Source organism: Phaenicophaeus curvirostris, chromosome Z, assembly GCF_032191515.1.
Source record: "Phaenicophaeus curvirostris isolate KB17595 chromosome Z, BPBGC_Pcur_1.0, whole genome shotgun sequence".
Taxonomy (NCBI): Eukaryota; Metazoa; Chordata; class Aves; order Cuculiformes; family Cuculidae; genus Phaenicophaeus; species Phaenicophaeus curvirostris.
In genome coordinates, this window is record NC_091431.1 from 14,974,848 (window position 1) to 14,989,069 (window position 14,222).

Below are 14,222 nucleotides of genomic sequence, written 5' to 3' on the forward strand. Positions count from 1 at the left end.
GGATTGGCAGGGTTTGTGGAGGGACGGGGCTTAGGGAGGGATGGGGCTTGGGGAGGGGGCGTGATTCGTGAAGCGGTGGGGCTTGTGGAGGGGCGTGACTTGCAAAAGGGGGCGTGGTTTGCAGAGGGGAGGCGTTTCCATAAGGGTGCAGCCTGTGAAGGGGCGGGGCTTGTAGAGAGACAGGGCTTGTGGAGGGGCGGAGCTTGCGGAGGTGGAGGAGCGTGTAGAGTGGGCGGGGCTTGCGGAGGGGCGGGGCTTACGTAGGGGTGGAGCCTGAATAGGGGCGGAGCTTGCGTAGTGGTGCGGAGTTTGCGGAGGGGTCGGGGTTTGATGGGGCGGTATTTACGGGGGCTTGAGAGGACGGGGCTGGTGAGGGGCGGGGCTTGAGGGGGGCGGGATTTGATGGGGCGGAATTTCTGGGTTTCCATCAAGAAGGGGGCGAAGTTTAAGGGGCCGAGCTTACCGGGCTATACTTGGAGGGGGCGGGCTTGGAAGGGGGCGGTGTTTACGGGCCTCTATCAGGCGGGGGCGGCGCGGGGGCGGTGCAGCCGCAGGGGTCGCGGTGGGCGGTGCGGTCACCGCGCAGGCGGGGTTGCGGTGGGGGCGGGGCGGGGTCGCAGGATCGGCGCAGCCGCAGGGTCGGTCCCGGTGCCGGTCGCGTCCCGGTGCCCGCGGCGATGAGCGCGGCGCGGCGCCCCCCGGCCCCCCCCGCCGGGCTGTTCGCGTGGCTGCGCGGGCGCTGCCTGGGCCGCGGCGCCGCCGTTGACCCCGCGCGGGACACGTTCCGCGCCACCACGGCGCTGTACGGCTCCATCCAGCCCGCGGACTCCGTGTACCTCAGCACCAGGACGCACGGCGCTGTCTTCAACCTCGAGTATTCGCCCGACGGGTACGGCGGGGTCTGTGTCTGTCTGTGTGCGTGGGGTGAGCGTCTCGGCTCGTGTCAGAGACGGCGGGGCCGGCAGGTCCAGGGAGGTTATTCTCCCTCTGGACTCGGCACTGGTGAGACCGCTCCTCGAATACTGTGTTCAGTTCTGGGCCCCTCACCACAAGAAGGATGTTGAGGCTCTGGAGCGAGTCCAGAGAAGAGCAACGAAGCTGGTGAAGGGGCTGGAGAACAGGCCTTATGAGGAACGGCTGAGAGAGCTGGGGTTGTTTAGCCTGGAGAAGAGGAGGCTGAGGGGAGACCTCATTGCTCTCTGTAACTACCTGAAAGGAGGTTGTGGAGAGGAGGGAGCTGGCCCCTTCTCCCAAGTGACAGGGGACAGGACAAGGGGCAATGGCCTTAGGCTGTACCAGGGGAGAGTCAGGCTGGACATCAGGAAAAAAATTTTCCACAGAAAGGGTCATTGGGCACTGGAACAGGCTGCCCAGGGAGACAAGTGGTGGTGTCACCATCTCTGGAGGTATTTAAAAAGACGGATAGATGAGGTGCTCAGGGACATGGTTTAGTGGCAGGTAGGAAGGGTTGAAGTCGGTCATCCAAGAGGTCTTTTCCAACTCGGTGATTCTATGATCCCACTAGAGCAGGCTGCCCAAGGCCCCATCCAACCTGGCCTCAAACACTGCCGGGAATGGGGTAGCCACAACTTCCCTGGGCAACCTGGTCCACTGCCTCACTGCTCTCATAGTAAAGGAATTCCTCCTCATATCTAGTCTAAATCTGCACCTCTCCAGTTTATACCCATTGCCCCTTGTCCTATCACCACAAGCCTTTGTGAACAGTCTCTCCCCAGCTTTCTTGTAGGCCCCTATCAGGTTCCCCTAAGATCTCTTCAGAGCCTTTTCTTCTCCAGGCTGAACATGTCCAGCTCTATGTGAAGTTTTCCTGGCAGAAGGGTCTTGCAGCCCAGGGAGGTCTTGCCAGTGTTATCCCCTTGGGTAGGCAGCAGTGAAGTCCCTGTTACCCTTGTTGTCTTGTCAGCTTCTCTGTTTTCAGTGTGCATCAGAACAGAGTTCAGGTGTCCATGAACATCTGAACTCTTGACAGTTTTGCCGTGGCAGTGCTACAGAGCCAAGTTGCAGCTTCTTATCTGTTCCTCTTCTTCTTGAAGTTTCGGAAACTATCAAAACCGTTCTCAGGTGCCTGCTGCTGGAAGGTGATCTCGTTTCTCTATCCCCAGCAGGTATGGTCATGGTTCCTGAGGCGTGAGACCCGCTCTGCGCTCCATGGAGCAAATGGGCCAGGAGAATTGCTCTGCTGGTTCAGCCACAGTGGCCGAACTGGAACAATATCCACGTGTGGGTGTTCTGTGTTGATGTAGGAAGCGTTGGCAGCAGTATGACTGGGCTGTGGTTTAAAGTTGTTTGTGCAAGTTTCTGGCAAAAGGGCTGGTTCTTTATTCCTCCCTCATGCCTGGTGCTTATGAGGCTTCCCCCTCCAAAACTGAACCTGGTAAAAAGGCCCTTGTGTTGAAGCAATGTGTGTGTGGACCTGGTGTTTTGTGTGGCGGCATCGCTTGGCCCAGTGATCCAGAAATGGTGTTGGGTGTAGGTTAGTGATATGTGCCGTAAAGATATGCGTATGTTTGGCTCGGATATTTGGACACAGAATTAAGACTCATATGAGGTCAAGTGCCACTGTTTATTTGGTTATGAGGCATGCACCAAAAGGAGGACAGAAAGAAAGAAAGAGAGATAGACAGCTACCACCACAGCACTGCAGTGCCCTGTTAGTCTGATGCTCAATCTGGTGGGAGAACATCCTTCAAACCTCACTCTTGTTTCACCCCTTAGTATGCTTGGGGTCATGCCTTACTGATAGGCTAATTTCACTAACTTCACACCTTCTTTTCCCACCAAAAACATGCATCTGTTTGGGCTTGTTCAGTTTGTCTGGTGCATGTAACCATTATCAGAGTGGACCGTGCAAACCCGTCCTGCTCAGCGCTGCAGTCCACATGCAGTTTTCTGGGCGATGAGGCCTTCAGGTTAGGTGTGATGTTGAGACAGACCAGTTCTTTCTGTGGCAGGCTACAGTTAGGGCTGTGGTGCTGGATTTCAGTCGCCAGAGTGCCAAATGGAACAGCCCAAACCGTGCTCACTTCCGCAGGACTCTGCTGGTAAGGCTCAGCTTAGAGCAGGTGCAGACCTGCTCTGGCCAGGCAGTGGAGGCTTCTAATCTGTCTCTGTAGCCTCCCTCAAGGGAACTGAGCCGGGTCAGTGATGCTGTGTCCCCTCTCCTCACCCCTTCTGTCAGCCTCTGGCTCTTCTGGGCACTGTTCTGGGGCCGTGGCGGGGATCTTGCCAGCGTGCCATATGCATGCTGCCGATTAGACCTGGTCTGCCTGCAAGAGGGCAGCGCAAAGTCCATATTTTCTGCACCTGTGGGACCCCTGTGAACTCTGCAGAGACCTCTCTGCTTTCATTCGCAGATAACATCTGTCCTGGGTAAGGTCTTGGATTTTGTTTTCTCTGAGAAAAGCTGTAAATGGGTAACACTGGGGTCATTTTATGGAGAAGAAAATGTGTGTTATTTAAAGGGGGTAATGTCCTTGAAGTTGTAGTCCCTGGAAGTTGTCCTGGTTTTGACAAGTGAATTGCATGATGTAGTAAGACCCAAAATCTTGCTCCAGACTTTTCTGTGTCCTCAGAAGAAACTGTTCGTGTGGCTTAGGGGCCGTTGTGAGATGAATCTAAGAAAATGTGGGTAACAATTAGCTGTGCTCTCAGCTTGAGTCTCTGCTAATGCTGAGTTCAGGCTGGTGGCAGTGCCCTGCTGTTGCTGTCTTTGCCCATCACTTCCATAACAACACAACCACATACAGAGAACAACACCTTTCGTCGGAGAACTCCTTTTCTTTGTTAGTGTCGTGTGATAGCAATCCCCTAACTTGCTGTTTTAAAAAAATAAAACCTCTATATCCAAACTTCATACTATAAGCTTTTAGTGAAAAAAAATTACTCGGTTGCAGAAAAGCTAGGTATTTTAAATAAACCTTTGAGTCAGTCTCGTTTCTGCTTTTAGCATTTTCTGGCTTCATGCTCTTCTGGTGCAAAAAAACCACAGTCAGTCATCAGAGCCGCTTGAGTAGTCGGATTATCAGAGAAGGTTCCTTTAGAGTTTGGTTTAAAAGTTGCACTCCTTGGTATGCAGTCTGAATGTCATCGTTGTGCTGCTTTGGGTGGGTGCCAAGCTAAGACATCCATGGAAGTAAAGTCTTAGGGAGGGAGGTGAGGAACTGGGGAAGCCAGGTTCATTGCTGGATGTTTGTTAGTGGTGCTGTAGCTGAGATCGTGTCTGTGAAGGTCTTAGGGGAGCATTGTGGTGGTGGACAAGGGAGCAAGATCAGAGGGGGCTGTCACGGCGTGTTGCCCTCCTTGACGAGGGTTGGTGTCGGTTCCCCAGGAGGTGGCTGGCAGTGGGTTGGTTTGGGTATGAGCAGGCTGCCAGCACTTGGCCAGGCTTGCGCGTCTGTTCTCAGCGCAGCCTCTGTCAGACCTATACAAAACACAGGGATCTTCAGCTGGTCGTCTGGCACTCTGAAAAGCAAAGTATGGTGCCTTGGAGTCCCCCAAAAACTGAGTAGACAATGGGGAACCATGGCATTGGCACAGGCAGATGGGAAATCTGCAGCAGAATTTCAGAGTTAGAGGCCTTTCCAGTTACTCTTGGTTACTGCTGTCTTTTTTTTTTCTTTCCCCTCTTTACTGCAACATTAAGCAAATATCCTCACCTGAACAGAGCAGTGGGTTTTGTGTCAGAGTTTGATTCTGCTTCTTTCACAGAGAGGAGCCACTGAGTTCACGCGCTGCACTGCAGCGATGGGACAAATCGCCCTCAAGTAGTGTCCAAAAAACCCACTCATATAAATGCACTTAACTGTGATTTAAATAATGCCATCACTGGATCTATGAAGTGCATAGCCATTATAGAACCAACACTCTGTGTGTTTAAAAAAAAAATGAATTGGGAGACTATGTGGTCTGTCCAGCGTGTGCACCGGCTTTGTGTTTGTTCTGCCAGCAGCCAGGCAGGAAAGAGTCTTGGTCCCTCAAAAAGGACTTAGAGAAGGTAACTTCTCCAGAATAAAACAACATGCTGTTTTCTTCTACATCTTTTTTTTTTTATTAGTTGCTTGACAATAGGCATTTGCAAGAAGGAAATAAGAAATATAAAAGCTGCTACAGGTTTTGTGCAGTGACTAGGTGATGGTGGAGCTGTGTTTCTGTGGGGACAGGGAAAGGAGGTTAGTGGGATGAGCACAGACGCCATTTCTTTCACCAAATACAAATGTTTCTGCTTTTCTCTGCTCCCCTGCAGGTCGGTGCTGACTGTTGCATGTGAACAGACTGAAGTATTGCTTTTTGACCCAGTGTCTTCAAAGCACATCAAAACTCTCTCTGAAGCTCACGAAGACTGCGTAAATAATATCAGGTAGGTCACAAGGGATAAAAGACCTCGTATTTTGACTTAACATAGATGTTTTTCTTATGACAGTGTGGTAAGTCTGCATTGTGGACTTTCTTGGGGGGAGTGGGTTTTGTGACACTGTTTGGGTGCAGTGTGCTTTGTGCTGTTTTCCTTCTTTTCTGTATTGGAGATGAGGAAAGGCTGGAAAGGGGAGGAGGAGGAATCTGGAAGTGGTGATGGTATATGATGCTGGGTGGTACTTTTGTTAACGGGGGAGCTGTGCTTTAGAGGAGGTGGGGAGTCTCAAGATGTTATCTGTTTTAACTGGTCTTTGGAATGCCCCGAATGAATGCAGTATATCAGAGCCTAAGAAGTAACGTGTGATATATGTTTGCAGCGCAAGTCCAAGACCATAGAACGGTCAGATATTTATGTGGATATGGCTGGTATTTTGTATCATGAGAGTAATTGCAATAGATGCATAGCAATTTCCCAACAAAGATTGTCTGTTTTAAAAACAGGTATGATAGAGGACCTGGGAAACCCAAACGGCTTCTGCAATTTAAACTCAGTCTTTATGGTTTAAATCCTTTGCCTGTTTCTCAGAATGGAGTGGGAAACAGCAAGTATCGCAACATGAATCAGTATTTTTATCGTGTGATGTTTTTCCTTTAAAATGCTATTATTTTTGGTTGTTCTGGTTCTGATAATAGCCTTTCACAGGTGAACTCAGGGCACTTTTTAACCTTGTGGGCAATACTGCAGCCTCTCTTCACTTGGATTCTCAAAGCAAAAAAACCCAAACTCACCACCAAGAAAAACCCCAAAACAAACAAAAAACCAAACCCAAACTAAGAAAACTGCAGAAGCAGTCTGAGCATTTCCCCTCAAAAGAGCTGAATAAAATGTGGAGTGCCAGTGTTTTTATGCATGCATCAGACAGGTTGATGTTTTTCACAAGCTGCCTGTCCTTTTTAGAAGAAACTGAAGTTTTACATCAGTTGGGTGTCTTTCGGGAAAACTAAAGTAAAAGCTCAGGCTAGCTGATACAAATAGGAGATGTTGAGAACATGCTTTTCTGTAAGGAAATACAGCTTTTCACGTGTTTTTTGTGCCAGTGGTTGTCCTTTAAACATGCTTATCTTTTAGACAAAGCTAGGTGAGAAATAAAGCCATGTTATCAAGATATTGAGAGGCAAAGGCAAACAGGATTTATTTTGACATTTATACCTCCCTAATTCCATATCTGATCCTTGCATTCAAACTGCTCTTGCTAGGGTTTCCAGTGAGTTAGTTTGGGCCATGTTGTACAAAGAGCATTCTGTTGCAGAAAATTTATCTCATTCCTTGGTTCAGGACAGCATTGAAACTTGCTGCCACTCTCTTTTCTTATTGAGAGGATCTCTTTTATTTCCACTTTGGCTCTCTGTGAGGCTTTGCAAGTCTGTTCTTGGTCCTTAAGTGTCTTTTCTGATCTACATAAAAATACAAGTACTGCCACCACACAGGTAACTCAGATCCGCTGTTAATCGCCAGGCCAAGATCCTTCTGAGCAATGTGTAGTAAAATTTCTGCTTTCCTTTGAAAAGTTTCTTAAAGCTTTATTTTGACTTTGTGTGTTGTGGGCATGTTTTGCTGTGTTCTCCTGCATGTTCCCTTTTGTTTGTCATTATAAACTTAGTTACAAGGAACCAAGCTATATTCTGTAACATGTGGCTGGTACAGCGTTACCTGGTACGTTGTTTATGCTTAATGAGCAGGACTCTGGGTGCTGTACTACTACAGAACTGCCTTGTAATAAGCACCTACAATAAATACTGTTACTGCCATGCCCTGTAGCAGCTGCCTATGCTTCTACAAGTTTGCTAGTGTGCAACTGATATTGTATGACTGGTTCATATCCCAATAGCAGTTTGGCTGCTTTTTAGTTGAACTGTTTTATTGGCGAATATTCTGCCATATGTTGATTTCTTTTTATGTGACCACTCCATTTATTTCTGTGTTAGCTTAAATCCTTGCTTAAGAATCTTTAAATTTAAATTAGAAAAGTCACTAAGCAGCCCCAGTATTTCTGCTGTTTTCAGGTTTCTAGATAATCGACTGTTTGCAACTTGTTCTGATGACACTACAATAGCACTTTGGGATTTGCGAAAACTGAACACAAAAGTGTGTACTTTACATGGTCACACCAGCTGGGTTAAGAATATCGAGTATGACACCAATACAAGATTGCTGGTGACATCAGGGTTTGATGGAAATGTGATCATCTGGGACACAAACAGGTACGTGGCTGTTGGTGCAGTTATGTTTCTAGATGCACAAGGGCAGGGCAGTTCTGTACAAGATGTAAAACCTGCTTCCTTGAATGGCGCTATAGCGCGTTCTTAAATACTGTGATTAGTTTATAGACATAATCAAGAGTTTTCATCGCCTTTTTGTGGTAGTAGTCTGGTAGCTAACAAGGGAGGGGTTTATTTTCTTCACATGCCGAAATTTCCTTTTTGAACAAGTTCTGTCTTCATTACTGTGGTAGTATGAAAATGTGACTTCTGCCCTATCATTAAAATCTGATTTAAGGAGGATAAGAAAAGTAACGGGAAAATTTCAGGGTGAACAAGGATGCCTAGCACATCTTCACCTCTTCTGGATATTGTTAGGGAGTCGAGTTGAAGCTAATTGCAGCCATTTCTTCTGGTTTTTTTGCTCTCCAGGTGCACAGAAGATGGATGTCCTCACAAGAAGTTTTTTCACACCCGTTTTCTTATGCGAATGAGGCTGACACCAGACTGTTCCAAAATGTTGATCTCAACCTCGTCTGGATATCTTCTGATTTTGCATGACCTCGACCTAAACAAATCTCTAGAGGTTGGCAGCTACCCAGTTTTAAGAGCCAGAAGGACTACGTCGAGTTCAGGTAAATGCTTGTGGCAGCCTCTGTGATAGAGGTGTTTTATGTGATACTCTTAGGTAGCAAAAGAAGGCAGAGAATGGAGTCAAAAGGATTCTGCCAAAGAACTCTTCAGCACAGTAGTTGCTGTTCAGGGGTCACTCACATCTGTACTGTTGTGTTGTGTGGCGTGGCTCAGGTGTAACTCAAGTGTCAGGTTGATCTTTAGTATCCAGACTTGAGCACTATGGGGTATAGTGCCTTGAGCTGTCAGTCTCTAACTGTATTTATGTGTTGTCCTTAGTCCTGTAATAGAAACTGAACCCATGATGAGTGGGCTGACTGCGTGTGGGCTCCAGCAGCTACCGATGACTGTGGTGTAGTGGTGTGGTTGCTCTTGACAGTAGACCTGGAAGAGTTGCATACTCTTAAATTTCTCTGCTTGCTGCCTCCTGCTTTGTGGCAGTGACAGATCAAAATAGTGACTAACTTTGCCATCTAGGGTGTCAGGATATTGTGGAAGTGTCCTGGGGAAAAATTCATATGCTAGCTTCCAGGAGAGATCATGGTATGAATGAAGGAACGCAGCTAACCTCATAGTCCCAGTGGAATTCATTATGCTCGCAGTTTATTTGTATGAGGCACAAACAGAATAGTACTTTTGGACTATAAACTGAGCTTTGAGGAGTGTTTTCTTGAGGAGTGCCTTACCCTTTATTTAACATTTCTAAGGAGGATTAGGTGATAGAAAGCTCGTTGTGCTGAACTGTTTTGTTCATGTGGTTGCTGCCATTTGCAGATATAACGTCATCAGGTTCCTCGGGTCCTCGAAGTGTTGGTTCACCGTGTCATCAGAATGATTCAGGTCTGCTGTCTGAGAAACACATGTCGCGGTCCTCCCAGAGAGAAGGTAGGAAAATATATTTAAGAAAATAGAATAAATCATGGACTTTGACTCGTTGTGTCCAGGAGAGACTGGAGTGTGGTAGTGAAAAACTGTAGTTTTGTCTCTGATTTTTAGAAGAATAGCGTTGCTATGATTTCTGTTAAACCAGTCAATATCATTGCACACCAAATGCTGCAGATCCGGTCAAGTTTTTCTTGAGGAGTCTGATAACTACAACAAGATTTTATATTAGCACATTAAAGTTGTTATGCAGAGGTGATCCCTTTCCCTTGTGTTTTTTCCTTCTGTTTTCCTTACCTTTAGGAGGAAAAAGAACCCCATAGCTGAACAAAGATATGTTCTGCTTTTTGTTTTCCTTAATTATGGTAATATGCGTCTGCAGAAGGAATTAGTAGCATGGGAAGAAGAGTATACAAACAGGTCTTAAATGTGGACAGGGTGTTTTGTGAAGTTCTGGTTACAGACCCCTACCTAACTGCAGAACTATGAAAACTGATTCTGTTGTTGGTGGGTTTCCTCTGAATTCAGGATACACTCTCGGGGAGTCTGTGTGAACTTGGCAAATTGGTAAGGACTTCATGAATCACATGCAGTTTAAAACAAATGTAATGTTAAGTTTTAACTGCTTGCAGCTGTGAGATTCTCAGAGATATTTATGAAGGAGTGAGGCTTATCTGGATGCCAGTGCATGATTTATCTCTGAAAAGCATTCCAGGGGAGAAGGGAGGCAAGCTGCATGCAGCTGGGCAGACTTTGGAAAGAATTTGGAAAGGATATCAAACAAGATCAAGAAGCAATAATTCTTAAAGAAAAACCCACTCTTTTGATTTTGTTTTAATGATAACAAATAGCACATGTGTGGAAAGTTAATTCTGATAGTTAACAGCATGAGGTGATCAAATGCAGGTCTTGGGAGACTAAATTCAAAGAAGCAGCTATCAGAAATCAGGACTGGGCCCATTGATATGAGACTTGGTTGTTTGTACAACTTCTTTTGATTTATGCTTTCATAAAGGTGTGGTGTTTTCTAGCAGCTAACTACAAGCATCAAACATTTGACCTAGTGTCAGCAGTAGACTGATGAGAGAGATGAAGATCGATGTACAGACTTCATTGAGACTTGCAGCTGACTTTTGCTTCTAGGTGGATCTCCTAGAAATAGTTTGGAGGTCCTGACACCAGAGGTTCCTGGAGAAAGAGATCGAGGCAATTGCATTACGTCACTACAGCTACATCCCAAAGGGTGGGCTACGCTTCTTCGGTGCTCAAGTAATACAGATGACCAGGAGGTAAATCAAAAACTTTTTTTAAAAATAAATTGAGTAAGATGTATTGATCTTACAGCTATATTGAAATTTCCTTGTTTGGGGGTAAATTTGCATTTGAATAAATGAATAAAGTTATTTTTGCTTAGAAATTCATTGATTTTACATCTAGGTCATGAATTTTTTTCCTTTTATATTTTAATGACCTCATTATGACTTCGTATCCAACTCCTTTTGCCTAGATCTTTCACAGAATAGGTTTTATAGCTCATGGGTCTGTTAGAAGTTTTCAAACAGTAGTTGTGCTGCCAAATACAAGATTTAGAAATATGTACCTGCTAAAATAGGAGAAGTATAAGCTAGGAAAAGGCAGAGAACTAGAGTTGTGTACTGGTGAACATGCTTTAAGTTGAGCAGAGAAGCTATCTGAGTTTTCCATGTGCCTTTGGAATATTTTTTTCTTCCTCCATTGGTGCTCCCAGGATAGAGAGCTCCTGCTGTGCTGATGAATGCTTCCCAGAGGCTCCTCCTCTTCATACACTGCCATGGAAAAAGCCTTGTGGCATGTCTGCATGTGCTTAAAACTGCCATGGTGTAGGTCTGAAAATAATGAGCTTCAGGGATGTTTATGTAACTTCAAAGTGCCTTGGTCTCAGCTCTTATCCTAAAAACTCTGCAGCTTAAATATAAAGGAGGTATCAATGATCCTCCTGGCAGAATACGTTTCAAGCTTTTCTTTGAAGTACTAAGTCATAAGACCAGCTACAGCTCACCTGGAGCTTGCAGATTTCCCTCTCTAAACGCTGCTTTAAAGAAGTGATAGTTGACTTTAAGGCTGGGTCTGGATGATGTTTTGGCAGATCTTGTTTTTAAAATGTCAGACTATAGCTGCTGCATTGTACTGGGGCCCTATTTTAAGACAACCAGCTGTCTGTAATGCACTCAGGAATAATGAAAAAAAACTTCTCCCTGGACTATACACAAAAAGCAAGAGCCTGTAGGTTGTGTTTGGGAGCGCTTGCTTTTGAAGAAATAACTTCCAGGTTAACTCAAGTTCATTGAAAGGCCAGTCAGAGCCTTCAGAACATCTGGATACCTCCAGATAGTTGTCTTGCGAGCACTTTTTTTTTCCTAGGGTTATTTCAAAATTAGTGCTGTGACATTGGTGCGGACCACACTGTTTTCAAGACACAGAGGTTTTATATTCGTTTTCCAAAACTACACAGAATTCTTTGTTTACTTGACCAATAATAGGCAGTTTAGTTAGTTTGATAGATGATGGAAATTGGGATTGATTTAGTTTGGCATTTGTTTGAGCTTCTTTTAAGAAAGCCACTCTTTGTGGTGGTAACATCTTGGAGATGTGCAGAGGACTGAATGGAAGCTTAGCAGACTTGTTACAAATTTTAATGGTGGTTCTGTAAATGTACTGTGAAGCTGCTATACCACACAATTTTTTGAAAATGCTGATGTGATATTGGACTAATTGCTACTCATCATTTACCTGGGTTTAATTTTCTATAGTCCTAGCATCCACCTTAGTATCGTCTATTACTACTCATTGGTATTGTTCCCTTCGTATATATTTTGGTAGAATAGATGGAACAGAACTAAGAGCACTTATTTTGTCTTGAGTCTGAAGTTGAATCTTTCAACATGATATAGACTTTGCAATAGAGCTGTTTTTGCATTTGGTTTGAGATTAGATAATTAGATTACACATCAAAACCCCTGGCTGTCTCACAAGTAACAAGTTGGCTGTAGGGCTGTTCATAACATCCCCTCAAAAGCTATTTCGCTTTTCTTTCAAGATTTCCTTCCTTTTGAAGTTAAGGGCAAAAAATTCCAATGGTCAATTATAAATTACAGTAGGCTGAGTCCTACTTTGCTGTAGATTTCATTTAAATGTTTGCTAAATCAGAGCAGATGCCTGGCCAAAGGATTAGGCTTTGCTCTCTCCAGATAAAAATTAGGTTTAAAACTAGATTGTATCTCACATCCATTTAATTAAAAAAGCAGCTTTGATGCTAGACAGCTGTTTTGCTTACACAGTTCAAACTGGAGGAGAGGCCAAGGAGCTGGCCTGTTCAGTGTTTCACAGTAGATGCTTATCGAAGAGTAGCTAAGAATAGCATTGGTTGTTCCTGTGTAACTCACTTAGCGTATAGTGGGAATGAGCACTTTACTTCTATTTCAGTGTTCCTTTTTCTGCCTCTCCCTCTAGTGGACTTGCGTGTATGAATTCCAGGAAGGAGCTCCTGTGCGCCCCGTCTCACCGCGTTGTTCCTTGCGATTGACTCATTGCATTGAAGAAGCCAACGTGGGCCGGGGCTACATCAAAGAACTCTGCTTCAGTCCCGATGGCCGGATGATTTCATCCCCGCATGGCTTTGGGATCCGCTTGCTGGGGTTTGATGCACAATGCAGTGAACTCATTGACTGTTTGCCCAAAGAAGCCAGTCCCCTGAAAGAAATCCGTTCCCTGTACTCTCACAACGACGTGGTACTGACAACAAAGTTTTCTCCAACACACTGTCAGATTGCCTCGGGGTGCCTTAGCGGACGCGTTTCTCTCTATCAGCCAAAGTTCTAGGCACATCTTTCATCAACAGGACCTTCAGATGTTTGTGGTTTTTACTTCAGTTTAGTTGAAGTGTGTTCTTTCCGAAATCTCTGATTCAGAAAAGGTCATAGTTACTATGATCTCTGAACACAGCAGTGGAACAGGTTTCCGGCACAGCACCATATGCATTCTCATGCTGCATCCCCAAGTCTGCTTCCATGTGCTGTGTTTTCAGCCTTCCAAGCAGACCTCTGCTCCTGCTGATCCTGTGCCACCAAATCATTGTTCTGGTTTGTTTGTACCGTTAATACTTATTTGATTCCGCGTGTCACACTAGGTTGGAAAAGACTCACTGGATCATCAAGTCCATTCCTACCAATCACTAAATCGTGCTGATAACTTCCTTCAGTGCAGCTTGAAGTGGGCTATTTGAAACAAAAATAGGAGGGGCAAGGGCAGTAGTTCATCCTCCTTGTTCCAAAGGAGCTGGACTTCTTCACTTATGCTTTCTTGGCCTTTTCTGTTGCTGGAACTGCTCTGTGGTGGGTTTCATTTATATATTAATTCGGTTGTTTGCGATTGGCAAGAAAAACGAATCAACTTCTCACAATGTTTTGCTGTAGTTAGAACACCTTGTTTTCTGAGATTGCATACATTGTGTTAATTGCCAGAAGGAAGAGATGGTGGAGGGAGATGTAGCTGCATTTTTGTTCCCCCCAGAGAATTTAGTAGGAAAAGGCTGGGGCTAGGGAAGCAGAAGCTGAGTGGGCAAAGGCACTGCCCAGTAACCACTGCAGGCCAACAGTTTGGATGTTCCATACAATGATGATGTCCTGGGTCAGCCTCTCTTGGGCAGCTTTGACTCCTCAGCCGCCAGCTTGTCTAGGATGTGTCTGTAGTGTCAGCAGGTGAGCCTTTCGTCATGTGTACTGTCAGCTTGGGAACAGACTAGAAGCATGCCTGCCTGCAGAAAGATCTGTTTGCATTTAACTGCGCTTATTGTAAGATTTGAAACATTTTAATGCTCACCATTAAATCATTTTAATTATGAATGCCAGCATTTACCTCTCAAGTTAATATAGCTAACCTTGTAAATGCAGCCCTGTACATCCGTATCAGTTTATAACATTCTCATCGCTCACATGTTCAGATCTTTTTTTTTTTTTGCTCCAGTATTTCACTAAGGCTTCGCTGACAAATCACACACTGAATTCAGCAGGAGACTTCATCTGAAAAGGACTGCAGTA

The 14,222-nt window shown here is 45.3% G+C and overlaps 1 protein-coding gene across 1 annotated transcript; it reads left to right on the top strand.

The window, feature by feature from the left end:
• Positions 1 to 677: 677 nt before the first annotated feature.
• Positions 678 to 14,011, top strand: DCAF10 (DDB1 and CUL4 associated factor 10). The gene is made up of 7 exons (XM_069880697.1): positions 678 to 889; positions 5,264 to 5,377; positions 7,438 to 7,635; positions 8,065 to 8,267; positions 9,040 to 9,150; positions 10,291 to 10,436; positions 12,637 to 14,011. The coding sequence occupies exons 1-7, from the start codon at positions 678 to 680 to the stop codon at positions 13,003 to 13,005; spliced, it is 1,353 nt and encodes a 450-aa protein (XP_069736798.1). The 3' UTR covers positions 13,006 to 14,011.
• The last annotated feature ends 211 nt before the right edge of the window (positions 14,012 to 14,222 follow it).